This window comes from Zea mays, chromosome 1, assembly GCF_902167145.1.
Source record: "Zea mays cultivar B73 chromosome 1, Zm-B73-REFERENCE-NAM-5.0, whole genome shotgun sequence".
NCBI lineage: Eukaryota > Viridiplantae > Streptophyta > Magnoliopsida > Poales > Poaceae > Zea > Zea mays.
The window spans coordinates 96,822,320-96,836,413 of record NC_050096.1 but is presented as its reverse complement, the minus strand read 5'-3'; the positions used below and the strand labels follow the sequence as shown (position 1 = coordinate 96,836,413).

Here is a 14,094-nt window from a genome sequence, read left to right as displayed (position 1 = left end):
AAGCTAGTATGCAGTAATGTCCTAGGTTCTATTTGTCCCAAGCTACTATGCAGTAATGTCGTAGGTTCTGTTTGTCCCAAGCTATTATGTGTACTGCAAACAGATGAACTTGGTCACATAGTACGTACTTCAATGTGTAATGCTGTAATGCAACTACTGCAATATGATTAAGCAAGTCTACTATTATTATGCAACAACAGTATTGAAGAACCACTACAATGCGCAAGTGCAGAAACATAAACTTGTTCTCCATTCTCAGAAAAATGACAAGTGCAGAAACATAAACTTGTTCTCCAAACCATGACAGAACAGGAAAATGTCAAGTGCACAAGTGCTGAAAATAAACTTGTTTTCGCAAACAACTAACAATACTTCCTCAACCACTACAATGTCTTCATGAACATTCACTTGCTTGACGACGAGCTTCCAGTAACCCTTGCCAGAATCTCCTGTTGTTTCGCCTCATAGTACTGTCGAAGGAGGGGGTTACATTTTGTCAAATCCATGCTCAATATGAGAACCTCCTGTTCCGTCTCCTCCTTGACCTTTTGTCGTTCCATCTTCATCTTCTCTAGATTAAGCTTCTTCCTCTCCAATATGAGTTTCTGCCTCTCCTGTTTCTTCATGAACTCCAACTTCTTCTCCTCAGTTGAAGCTACTGATTTGTACACAGATAACCGTTCCAAAGAAAGCTCACCCATCCGTGTTAGGTACTCCGAATCAGTGGATGATGTGTTCTCTGATCTTTGCTTCTTTGCCTTTTCCTTGGCTGAATCACGACCAAGCGGTCTCTTCGAAGTAAAACTTGATGGAGCTGAGTCTTCACCAGCATCTAAGTCAATAGTATTTGATTGGGTAGCAATAGGGTTCGGTGGAGGATTTTGGTTACCCATGTGCTGGTCCATCCATTTTGGTTGATCCTTCAATATGGACCAACAATGTAAGAAATGGAAGGGCTTCTTTTCAACAGCAGCAAACCGAGTAGCCGCAAGAGATGTCTGCAAAACATATAATGCATTTAATGAACCACTGGGATGTAGTAAAGTACATTGATGAAGAACATATGCATAATAGTACATACACTTACCTTATCTGCATCAGTCATGCCACTTGGGTTTTGTCGAAGCACAGCCATCATGTATCCAGCAAATGTAGAACATGGAGTTTTGATACTGTCCCACCTGCTCATGAGAGATTTTGTAGACCTCTCTGGCATTGATCCTCTGCGAGAGTTGTATGCCTCTGTAATCCGATTCCAAAATCCTTGACGCTTCTGACCAGTGTTCACAATGGGATCACAACTCACAGCCAACCAAGCTTGACAAACCCTCATATCCTCTTCAGACGTGAAATTTGCTAGCTTTGTGCGTTGAGGAGCCTTCTTCACTGGAGGTGGTGCTGGTGATCCCTGGGCTGGTATCTCAGGCGAAGGAGCAAATGCAGTGTTCTGAAACTGAGTGGCATCATCCTCGGATAGGTAACTTCCATATTGTGCCATAACTTGGTTCCAGTCGGTACCCATGCTGTACAATGAAGGTACTCGCACAAAAAATACAACATATTGAACTAAATAAGTGTAGTACATTTCAGGCAACCATATGAAATGAATAGAAACCATGACACTGTAAACATTCTCATGCACAACAAACTCAGAAGTGGCGAGGACTACATATATTGCAAAGTTCATATCATTAAGCATTACCAAAGATAGGTATCGACAAACATAAACAGCACATGAACTAAAGCAGGAACTTGTGGCACACATCAGTTGTGTTCACATACAAAAGACTAGTACGACATACATAAACCTAGCACATACACATATTTCCTTAGGTGCTTGCTAATCTAGTAGGGATAGGTGTCGTCGGTGGAGTAGTCACGGCCGTCGTCATAGCCGACGATATCGTCATTGTTTAACTCTGAATCATAATCAATCAGAAGCTCATCCTCTGTTTGTGATGATTCAGCAATTGGTGAAGGGGCCATGTGCTCCATCTCCCAGTCTTTTTCCAGTGCAAGCTGATCAAGGTCGTTGGCGAGGTCCTCGATCTGAACTAATGCACGATTCATTTCATTCAAGACTGGTCCGCTAACTGGTTGGAAGGCACCGTGGACGACATCGACGATGTCGGCACAACGCTCCTCCACTACTCTGATTAAATGAGCGAGTGCTCTTCGGAGCTTTGCGTTCTCCGAATCCATGGTCTACATAAAACATATGGTTGTGTTAATATATGTACGTCAAAATTTTATGTATACCGTGGCCTAGTTCATAAATTATAATGGTAGAGAGTGTGTACAAGTGGATTGTGAATACCAGTCGATATGTTTTTGTCAATACACAGGGCAATGAAATGTTGTGACTGTCAAAATCAATAATGAAGACAGGACCTAGTGGTGATCATTCTGTGTGTGAAAACCATTCGCCAAGTCATTGTGAATACACAACGTTTCCTACAACAACATAACCTTTAGCAGAATGAAATTTGGTTAATGTGAACATCAATTATGAAGACAAAACCTAGTGATGATGATTTAGTGTGTCAAAACCTGTCGCCAAGTATTTGTGAATACACATCCATTCATACAACAACAAAGCTTGTAGCACAGTCAATTGTTCTCACTGTCAATAGCAATAATCAAAACAATACCAACTGGTGAATGAAGCTTACAAGCATGGAATGTGTGTTGGCGTAACCATAAACCCTAGATCTGGACGAGTTCTACAAAATCAATTACTTCAATCATAGAAACCACAATGGATCTGCAATGGGTACCTTTTTCTCTTCGGATCTGGAGCACCGGAGCTAGTGGAAGACGATGAAGATGGCGGTGACGAGATGCGCTTGCGTTTCTGCGCACCTTCCTTCGTCGGCGCCGTGGATCTTCTCAGCTTCTTCGCGATGGCGGTTCGACGGCGACGAACACCGACGGTTGCACCGGACCCTTGGATCTTTGTCTCCTCGCGGGCCACCTCCTTGCCTCCAACCACCGAGAGCGGTCCGCTGCCGGACCCGCTCGAGCACGGCCTCTTCGAGCCCAGCTTGCCCGGCTCCGCCGACGAGCAGCGCCGCGAGGCCCCCTCGCCGAGATGGATCGAAGTCGCCAGCGACGGGAGTACAGCGCGCTCGGATTTTTCACCCCCGCGCGAGCCCGACGACTCGCCCGGATAGTGCACGTCTCCAAGTCTCCACATCTAGGGTGCGTGCGGCGTCATCTATAATTTAGAGTGTCATTTAGAGGTCCTTGCTGGGCGTCTAGAGGACGCTTCTGAACTCTAAATTTAGAGTACAGAACGCTTTACAGTGCGTTGTTGGAGCTAGCCTAAGGGGCTGCTACCTACTATGCACAAGTTGAGAAGCTGCGGGGTCAGCAGGCTCCGACGGGTTTTAATTCTGCAGCCTCATGGATCAGCAGATTTGGACGTTTTGCAACCGAGAAGAGTTAATTCCTTGCCTTGCGGTGCATGCCACGAGACGAAATGGCCATTTCACACAAAAAAAAAAACCGCGCAGGCATGAAAAAGAAGGCTCAGAATCGGCGTTTTTCAGGCTGGACTCTCTGGAGTGATCAATTGCCAAGCCATTTTCAATTTTCCAAGACCGAATCTTGCTGTACTAAAAGAACGTTTCTCTCTCTCTCCCTCGAATTGTACTAGCTGGTGCATCGGCATGACATCGACCGGAGCAGACGGTGCTACAACTTCAGAACGACTCTACATGTGTTTTATTCGACGTGTCTTCGTTTTCAGTCGCTTTTGTGAGTTGAGTTACTAATAGTTACGATAAAGTAGACATGTTCAGCTTGTTCGCTGCGGCTTGCTGCGGCTGCAATCCGGCTGCGGCTGCGGCTTCTACAGTATTTTTCTCTCTATGGATTGCAGCTGCAGCAGTCCAAACAGCTGCAACAGTGTCGGCTTGTAGCCAGCCGAACACGCCCGTTGTTTTCCAATCTTTTTACTCGGGGTATTCCCAACGGGGCCTTGGATATTTCACCCACCCATCCATATCCATCCGTAGAGATATACTGCAAAGGTTGTTCGCTGCGGGTTACTGTGATTTTAATCCTGTTATATCTGTGGTTTTTACAGTATTTTGTTTATAACTACTTCATTTATTTCTTTTTATAAGTCGTTTCTAACAATCAATCTATAAATAGCGACGACATCTAAAACGAAACAGAGGGAGTATATCATTTCAAAATGTGCTGTAGTGCCAGTGTGCCACCGAACGATTTGCTTACCGAGTAACATATCACTCCAACAGCCTTGTGACATGATGAAATATGTCACTGGCATGGCACCAACCGCGCCCCCACCGTGTTCTGCTTTTAACATTTTTTTTGCCAACATTTTGTGCTCACCGCTACGAGGCAGTATATCCTTAGAATAAAATAAAAGAAAAGAAGTGGCCAGACAATATATTGCAGTTTCATCTGTCCTCGATGGCGAATATTGTTTTTAGCTCAACTTAACGGGTGTTTTGTTTTTATGCACTAATTATTAGTCTTTCAATTTTATTTTATTTTAATCTCTAAATTGCTAAATACAAAAAACTAAAGTAGAGTTTTAGTTTCCGTATTTAGTAATTTAGACACTAAAATGAAATGAAATGAAATGAAATAGAGAAACTAAAAATTAGTCTCTAGAAACCTAATACTCTTAGACTTTCGGTGTCATCTGTATCTCTTTTTACATCCTAATTTTAGAGTATCCTTTAAAATATTCCCTTTTCTATATGTTATTTATCTCTAGTAACGTCCTCCATATCTTATCATGTATATTAGAGATAAATTTTGCTTTAGATTTTTACCTACCGCACCCTTAAATATTTAATACATATTTTAGTTTTGCTTAATTTATTATTTAAAGTATTAAAAAGAATAAAAAAGAGAAGGGATAAAATCTGTATATATGAATGAACCTATGTTTATAGGACGTTGTTGGAAGAGAGAGCTGAGAAAATCTACTCTATATTTAGAGAAGAGAAGCGTTTACATGCTCCGGCCAGCCTTAAAAGTACATAAATTATCATAGAAATATATATAAGGAAAAAATTGTGATTTCTAACCTCATGCTAGTTTCCTTCAACCATAGGAACTGGAAGAAATAATTTAATTCTCTATATAAAATGAAGATATAACAATTTTTATAGGTTTAGAATTCTCTAAGACCGATTTGTTTCTTTTAGAGCTAGTTTGAGAGCTCAATTTTCTCAAGAGATTCTTATTTTTTCAAAGAAAAATGAACTAATTTCTTTAGGAAAATGAAAATCCCTTGAGATAATGTGGTTTCCAAACTAGTCCTTATTTTTTAAAAAGGTCTAAATGTACATAGTTCCAATCGTGTGTATCAGTATATGGTAGTAAATCACAAATTGCCAGACAGTTCACGCTAGCCATCGCTAACGTTAAGCATCTCCTTTGATAAATATGAAAGGAAAACGGAAAGGCACCAGCGCATCAGCACCAACCCTCTCTCCTCATGAAATCGAGCCAGCACCAGCCACGCCAACAGCCTGCCACCCGTGTCATCCCTGCATGCGCGAAGCAGGTGAGACTGGACAGGAGCAGCCAGCCCCATGACGCCCTCTTAAGACGAGGACGAGGAGGAGGCGGTGGACCAGTTCGTTCGCGTTGCCCGCGACTCTCTCCGTCCTCCTACTGCCCACCCGACTCACACGCTTGGCACGCGCGTGCTTCCACCCGTCCGTCGCCTCTCTCTCGGCTGCCTGATTGATTTGGTTGCCCCGGTTCCAGCAATGGCGGTCCAGGCGCATTATCACCACCACTACCACCGCGAGTCCCCTTTCCTCGTCAGGTACCTGCCGTGGCCGCTGTGCATCTTCTAATCGTTTCTTCCGCGTCGATCGTCGGTCTGCTGGATCGTATTCGGATGGGTGATTTGAGCGTCTGGGTTGTCAGCGGCGCGCCGGAGGGCAGCCGGTTGGCGGCGGCGATGGAGCTGCATCATCAGGCGCAGAAGGAGGCTATGGCGCCGCAGCAGGCTCAGGCTCCGCCCCTCTTCTTGGACTTCTCGCATGGAGGTAAGCAGATCAAACAAAGCGCACTCCTTGGCTCCGCGGCGGATTTCGTCTTCTTGGGCAGCAGCACCGCACCCTTCTGTTCCGATTTCGGATCGTGAAAAGGTCGCCGGGGACTTAATTGTCGGGTTGCTGTGTGCACATAGATTACGGCGGCGGGAGGAAGCGGCAGCGCGAGGCGGAGCCCATGTCGTCGCAGTTCTTCTCTCTGCAGCAGCAACCGCAGGCGCAGGGGCCCAAGGTGATCAACCTGGCGCAACTTCAGAAGCGGACGGCGATGGGCCTCCGGCTCGACTTCGACGAGGGCTCGGAGCACGTGTCGTGCACGTCCCCGGCCTCGGCCTCGGCCTCATGTCTCCTCTCTAAAGAGCTCGCCGCGCAGCGCGATCAGCACAGGAACGAGATGGACCGGCTGATCCAGGAACATGTAAGAACCGTGCGTCGTTTGTCGCCGTCGGTATCCACCAGAGACCGTCCTATGTCGCTGATGTGCTCCTTGTGCCTTGCAGGCGGACAGGCTCCGGCGCGCGCTGGCCGACACTCGGCGGCGGCACTACCGTTCGCTGGTCGGCGCGGCGGAGGCGGCGGCTGCTCAACGGGTAAGGGAGAAGGAGGCGGAGGCGTCGGAGGCCGCGCGGCGCCGCGCGGACCTGGAGGACCGGGTGGCGCGGCTGAGGGCGGAGGCGGCGGCGTGGCAGGCCAAGGACGCAGCGGATCAGTCCACAGCCGCGGCGCTCCACGCGCAGCTGCAGAAGGCGGCGGCGGCGCAGGCGAGGGGCAAGGCCGAGGAGGAGGACAACGTGGGCGCCGCGGCGGACGACGCCGGGTCCTGCTTCGTCGACCCGGACAGGGTCGTGGAGGTCGCCCCGCCGCGCCCGCTGGCCAGGCCGTGCCGGACGTGCGGGCAGCGTTCGGCCTCCGTCGTGCTGCTCCCGTGCCGCCACCTCTGCGTCTGCGCCGAGTGCGAGCCCGCCGTCCCCGCTGCCGGCGCCGTCGCGGCTGCCTGCCCCATGTGCCGTGGCGCGGTGACCGGCACCGTGCAAGTGTTCTTCTCCTAGCAAGCTTTAGGAAAGGGGAAAATGCTAAAAGAAAAAGCAAGACAAAATCGTTGCTCCTGCCAAAAGGAATGATCCGTGAAAATGGGGAATTGTTCATGATAGTCCGTTCTCTGCTTCTTTTTTTTTTCTCTCCCTCTCTCAGTTGTTTATTATAATCCTTCTATTAGTATATAAGTCGATCTCTTCTAGTACTGCTAGGAATAGGATTAGGTTCCTGCTTTATTTTCCCTTGGTTTCTTCTGGAAGGCATATGATCGACCATGGACCCCAGTACGTACATTTTGGAAGGCAATGAATGATTGTGCAAAATTTTCACTTTTTTACCGCCTAATTAATGGCTTTATCGCGCACTAGTAGTCTAGTAGTACACATCTGGCCCTGCAGTTGCTGGTACCCTCCTGCTCCGTACGTGACATACACACAGTGCAACGCTTGAACGCTACAGCTGCAGCAGCGTCTTGGGGACGATGCGTTTTAAAGGCGAGGCGCGGATTCGCGTGATGCGTGGTGGCGGGAGACGCGGCCAGTCACGTGACGACCACGCCCGATCGCCGAATCGCCATCGTACATACGCTGGCGTCGCCGTGCGATCCTGATCGGGCGCGCGTCGCGGCTGCCCTGTCGGTTGTTCGCCGCGCAGGCGCAGCATTCAGTCAGAGAGAGGTGGTGGTGGGAGCGGGGTCTTTCTTGGAGGAAAGGAGATGGGGGTGCGCGGCGGCGTGCGGTTGCATGGCTTTTTGGCCAACAATTGAATTCGGCGCGAGGGCAACCGCAACCGTCCATGGCGGGATGACCGGATCGCGTGATCGCGAGAAGTTCGCAACCGGTCACCAGATCTCAGTCTTTGGTGAGAGGTTGGGCCGCGCGAGCCCACCTGCACTGATGGGCTGATTCAAAGTAGGGTCGGCGTCTGGCGGGGCCCACTTCTGCCGCGGGAGACCGTTGGTTCCCGCGTATTCTGGCCTCTGGTTCTGTGTGCCGGGGCCGGATGGGTGTGCCGGAAGACTACACGAGTTATTGATCTCCCTGATCGTCACGGCGTCACGCAACACTATTGAGTGGTGTGCAATTCCATACTATGCCACACGCCCCCACACAACCATCACTGCATAAAGCATGGCACCACGGTTGACTGCCTGGCTTGCACTTGAGATATACGTCCTGCAGCTAGCGGTGGCCGGTGGAAGGGAGGCATCAAGCCGAAATAGCGCAGACCAAAAAAAGTTACCTATGTAAACCCGATTTATCTAAATCCAAATTACCGATCACTAATTCCGATAGCAAGTCTGAAAACCCGATTTAGTTTGGATAATACGGACTGTGAGTTTGGGTACCCGATTTATCCGAACCATTGTATTATTGTATTATGATTGCAAATTTATGGTGTACTAATATATAAATAATGAACACCAATCAATATGTATGAGACTTATGAGCAGTGTAGTGTGTTTGATGAAAAAAAAATATATTATTTTGTTACATGTAATATTTACTTTAATTTCATTGTCTTTACTACTTGATATTACAACCGGGTAATTCGGGGAAACCCGAACTCAATTTTTTGGGTACCCGAAATTTCGGGTAGAGATTGTGAACGGGTATATTTCGGATCCTGATTCTTATTACCCGATTTTTAAATATCCAAATTACCCGACCCGGAAAAATCGGGTAACTCGAACGCTAGGCCTAATCTAGAATATAGGAAGAGATAGGATTGCGAGCCACAGTGGGGTGTGTTCGGCTGACCATTCTGTTGCTCATGCTGGTTATAGCTGCTACGGTGCTATGGTACCTCGTGAGTAAGGATGCAGTCAACGACGACAACTATTGAACATTTTATATATGAAAAAATATTTATAATATTATTAACATGATTTAAAATAAAAAATTTATTGCAAAAAGCAATATATATGAAGAAACTAGTGTGCTAAAAATCATCTTTGCCACTATTATCCACCTACAGTTGCGGGTATCTAAGACACCGTAGATGTTTCTCTCTCTACACGCATGATGGTAGCACACATGCGTCATGGTATTTTTATTCTTACACTTGTAGATACCATAAAGATATGTTGCCACGGTGTTAATCAGCAACGAAATTAAGGAGAAAGGGTGAAGGTGTTGCTGCTGATGGTACATGAAAATGTGTGACTACTTCCACTATATAAATGTGCTCTTATTCCGTTGTGTTGTGTGTGTAGTTGTAACGATCAATGCTTCTTTACTCACTAGGTATATGCCCGTGCATTGCAACAGAGGGCACTTGTGCACGCGCAGGTCATTATTTAGTGATGCTATCAAGCATCAACATAATAATCATAATAAATGTTGAAGTCTACCATTTCGAATAACCAAAATTTGGCTCAATGTCATTATTAATCGAAATAGGCATCTCCTAAGTTAATAATACATGATCGAAATGAATAAGAGGTTCCTATTAAAAACATTTATTGTTTAGATAAGAGATTCCTATTGAAGGAGATCATCCTTTAGACCATCTCCAGCAAATCAGACTACACCCATACCCATATTCAAACTACACTCTATAAACAGTGCAATCTACAATATAAAACGATGCAAAACAGTGTTTTTAGTGATCATATAGGTGCAATGTACAATAGTTCACCCATATGGTCACAAAAACACCTTTTGCACTGTAGATTGTATTGTTTGTAGAGTGTAGTTTGAATATGAGTATGGGTAAGCTGCTGGAGATGGTCTTATTATTTAGTATTATACAACATTCAGAGCACACATGATATATAAATACGGACGTAGCAAAACATACTCCCAGTACCAATTATACAGTGAGACACCACAATACATCTCGTGCACATCACAAATGTCAATGGTCGTCCAACTTAGAATTAATCAGTCCCAAGAAAAGCGCCGACACCGACTCCTGCGCACGCGTGTCACGGCCTACACCATAATCTCCGGCCTCCATCGGTACAACTCTTTGTCCGACATGAGCAGGTCGACGGACACGAGGCTGATGTCGACATCGTAACTAAACTCCACTTCCGCCGAGTCTAGCAGGCACCTCACCGGCTCCCGTGAGCAGTAGACGACGAACATAGTTCGATGATCATGCAAAAGGAAAAGACCAACACTAAAAAACAAGTATGTGGTATCACTCATCTTTTCTTATCAACATTATCTACAATCCCATACACTTATAAGCATCATAATCAATTTTATCCCTTTGTAGGGTAATCAAAAGTAGCAAACCAGCTACCAATAAACAAGTGGACTACTTTTCACAGTCGCTTTGTTAGGATGCATGCAACAATCCTAAAAATCGATGTACTGCTTTTGGATGGACAGAACAACTGCGGAACCAGGATATTAGGCAAAGGATAGATTGTAGACTGATCAATTCAAGCAAATAAAGGAAACAAAAACTTAATCAGTGAGGCAATGACCTATAACAGATGATTTTTTGTATGAGACACACATGATGAATTTAATTTCTCTCATATATTATAATAGTGCAATGTTTGTGTGTTGCAACAACATATAATCATATTCTCCCCTCGAGATCCACAACATAGTACACAGTGTTGGGCCTCAATAAGGGACACACCCTGGTGGGCGCGGCCATAGTGTCCCCACATCCATGATCGCGGCGGCATCATGTCTCCTTGCTTTTATCCACAACAGATATTGCCAATCGAGCGAAAGGGCCTCTAGCCTAGTGGTTAAAGGTTTCTCAGTAGCACCTCCAAGTTTCGGTTTGATTCCCCTCAGGGACAATTTTTAGGCTTGGTTAAAAAATCCCCTCGTTGTGCCCCATCTGCTCTCTGGTTATGATGTCATGTGCGCCCTCCGGTTGGGCCGTTATAGAGTGGACGGTTGATGATGACCCGTTAGTGATGGGTGCCAGGGTTCGGGGATTTTCTCGACCGGGACCATTGTTTTGGTCTCTTCTTAATATAATACAGGGAGGGTGGTCATTCCCACCCCGGTCGAGTTTTTTTCTTTTTGATATTGTAATAGATGTTTCTGCACAAGAGTGTTTCGCAAATAAGATGTCTGACACCAAGATGTTCATTTTCTAATCTATTCATGATGACCTTGCAATACAAGTGCAACATCTTGTGTAATCTACATATGTCTCTCCATGTGAGCATTTGTGTACAGGAAAGTGCAAACAGAGTACAAGCGGAACCAATAATGGACTAAAATGATAAATGAAAGTACAGTTCAGTGTAAAGCATGAATAACCAGATCTTCTCTACCGGTTCTCTCCTAATCCTAAAGATCTAGTGTCAAAAGACAAAGAGCATGCTCAATCTCAACTCTCCAGGAAAACTTAACATTCCAAAAAAATCATAAAGCGTTGCTTTCAAGGTAAACTTAGCATGGCAGGTTCAGAACACATGTATAAACATAACTTGTGAAGTATAACTGACAATTGGAGACATATAGGTATGATCAAAGTTATGTGGCTATTCGAGCAAAGTTGTACACTATACTGACTATTGATTGAAATTTTCATCTCTAATGAAAATCACAGTTAACTTGATCTCTTTATTGTCAAAAGGCACCAAAAACCATTGCTTTTTAGTTTCTCAAAGTTCATCAAAGTAAGCAATCTAATAAACTTCTTGTTTCTATTTCTAAAGAAAACTAAATGACAATTCCAAGGTTAGGGTCTCCAAATTGTTCTGCCACTAATATTATGTCACAGAGATGTGGCACAAAGAGTTATATAGCAGGGCAAAAGCGTTTTTTGTACAGGTTACAGAAACAAGCAAGAGAGTGCTAGAATCTCATTTTATGAATTAAAACATTTTAGAATTTCTTTTTACGAATGTAGAACATTTTTGGATTGTGATATGGCATAACTTTCTGGTTAGAATTTTATGAAGCTTTGGCTAGGAACTAATGCTCTATCGGTCGAACTATGGATTAAGATTGATCCTTCCAAGAAATAAAAGGTTATGAGTTACTCCATTTTAGTCAGATGTTCATGGCTTGTCCTTTTCATCAAGCAGCAGGTTCAGATTTGTTCTCTTGGCGACAGTAAGGCCATGCTCGCTCTCTTCATTAAAACGATGCATGTTGGGGAAAAATATGCCTGCAAAGATAAGAGCATCTCAACTTCAATTGAATTATCATAAAATACAAATCTATACAACAGGTAAGTTTGGACCCCCAAGAAAATGGTATGCTCACCCTATTATAGATCAGAGTCACAAACAAATTATTATAGTTTCTGGAACACTGTGCCTGAAACTGTAAAGTAAAGTAACTGGCATTAAAGTAGTAACTGAACCTGCCCTTATATCTATGATATTTCTCTATTGAATCAGTTTCCACAAATTGGCTTGACAATCTGGTACTAATAACATTGCGTTCAAAATTATTTACTACGGGCGGGCTTCTCTAAACTATCATTAATTAAATTTGTCACAGTTTCAACTTTCAATGTTTGCAGCAAAATTATCTATTTTCCATACAAAATCCTTAACTAAGACTGAAAGATAGAAAAACGCCTGCAGTTGTCACAATTTTGTACCCAGCCAAAGCTGAACCATCTGGTCAAACTAAAAAAATCTACTGTGTTGTCCAAATCATCAAGATCAAATCACAAATTGTATTTTTTCGATCATACATAGTAAGTAAGAAATCATAAAATATAAGACATACTCTCCCGTCTCCACTGCGATGACAACTACGGTACAAACAAGGCTAGACACATCGTATCATACAAAGTGACAACAATCAAATGTGTGTTTGTCCCATCTCTACCAAGTGACCAAAACCAAGGTCACTGAAAAGCACATTTCTGACATACACAAGCAAACAACACTAAAAGAACAGTGTCTGATCAAAGTCCCCAACAATTCCAGTAAATGTACACTTGAAACACACCTCTAATCAAATGTTGCAGGGTTCACATAACAATTCATGCCAAAGCCAAAACTTCAGATCAGAATTGATAGAATTCGCACATCAGATGGACCTAGAAAGCTAGTAAAGGACGCACCTTCGCCAAATTCCTGGTCAGCTTTTTGACCGTCGCCGCGAGCGAGTCCCTTTCCTTCGCCAGCTTCGCCTGCACGCCAAAGGATGAGAGGCAAATAAGCCAATTACATACCACAACTCTACGGGAACAATTTTGGCAAAGGAAGGTTCGGGCGGGGTGCTTACGTTCTCGTCGAGAGCGGCGGCCAGGCGCGCGTCGGAGTCGTCGAGGCAGGCGCGGAGGTTGGCCTCGGCGCGGTCACGGTCGGCAAGGTCACGGCGGAGGCGCGCAGCGTCGTCCTCGAGGCGGGAGACGCGGGAGGCGATGGCCATGGAGGTGATCTTGCGCGCCACGTCCAGCTCCTCGTACGGGTCGGTGGGGATCATGGCCAGGATCTCGTCGGGAAGGTGGAAGTCGACGCCCGGCGCGACCGCGGCCCCCGCCTCGTTCCTCGCCGTCTCCGCCGCCGGGGGATGGGCGGGTGCCTGGCCTAGGTGGATCAACTCTTGGTGGCGCTGGTGGTGGTCCCCAACGCCACCGGCCGTGTACCAGTAGCGCCATCGATAGCACCACGACGAGCGCCACCAGTACCAGCAAAAGGGCCACCGCCGAGGACGACTCTACCTCCTCCTCCATTAGTGCACGGGCGACTCCGGTGGGTAGGGCTGGGGCAGGGATCCGGATTTGGCGACGCAATGAGGGGGAGAGGAGGAGGAGGTGGCGTAGGGGCGCGGACGCGCCGTGCGAGATTAGGGGCGTGGACCCGCGGAGGCAGAACCGTGCGTGTGGACGCCTACACTCTGCTCTTAAGGAGTAGTAGAGATATGCTATTTTGTTTGAATATAGTAGATATGTTAGTACGTAGTATACACATTACCAACAATGGCACCAGAGCCTATCTCACTGCATAGGACGAAGAACTTCATGTCGTTGAGCCCATCGACTAATATCGTTGAACCAATCTAGTCAGAATTTAGTGGTAATAGATCTGTTTAGCATTCTGTAATAAGCAATAATTGAT

The 14,094-nt window shown here is 45.7% G+C and overlaps 3 protein-coding genes across 4 annotated transcripts; 1 reads left to right on the top strand and 2 right to left on the bottom strand.

Moving 5' to 3' along the window:
* Positions 1-404: 404 nt before the first annotated feature.
* On the bottom strand, positions 405-1,522 carry LOC103637677 (glutathione S-transferase T3-like). Its single transcript, XM_008660263.2, has 2 exons — positions 1,088-1,522; positions 405-998 (listed from the first exon to the last, which is right to left on the bottom strand). Exons 1-2 carry the CDS (start codon positions 1,520-1,522, stop codon positions 405-407), a joined length of 1,029 nt encoding a protein of 342 aa, XP_008658485.1.
* Positions 1,523-5,466: 3,944 nt separating this feature from the next.
* LOC100279269 (putative RING zinc finger domain superfamily protein) lies at positions 5,467-7,411 on the top strand. 2 transcript variants are annotated; one of them, NM_001152290.2, is made up of 4 exons: positions 5,467-5,818; positions 5,923-6,044; positions 6,188-6,468; positions 6,551-7,411. In NM_001152290.2, the coding sequence occupies exons 1-4, from the start codon at positions 5,760-5,762 to the stop codon at positions 7,097-7,099; spliced, it is 1,011 nt and encodes a 336-aa protein (NP_001145762.1). In that variant the 5' UTR covers positions 5,467-5,759; the 3' UTR covers positions 7,100-7,411. The 2 variants fall into 2 exon arrangements, with proteins under 2 accessions (NP_001145762.1, NP_001311050.1); NM_001324121.1 differs by having other exon boundaries at positions 5,623-6,044; positions 6,551-7,404.
* Positions 7,412-12,910: 5,499 nt separating this feature from the next.
* On the bottom strand, positions 12,911-13,819 carry LOC111590598 (uncharacterized protein At4g15545). The gene is made up of 2 exons (XM_023301395.1): positions 13,259-13,819; positions 12,911-13,163 (listed from the first exon to the last, which is right to left on the bottom strand). The coding sequence occupies exons 1-2, from the start codon at positions 13,457-13,459 to the stop codon at positions 13,071-13,073; spliced, it is 294 nt and encodes a 97-aa protein (XP_023157163.1). The 5' UTR covers positions 13,460-13,819; the 3' UTR covers positions 12,911-13,070.
* Between the last annotated feature and the right edge of the window lie 275 nt (positions 13,820-14,094).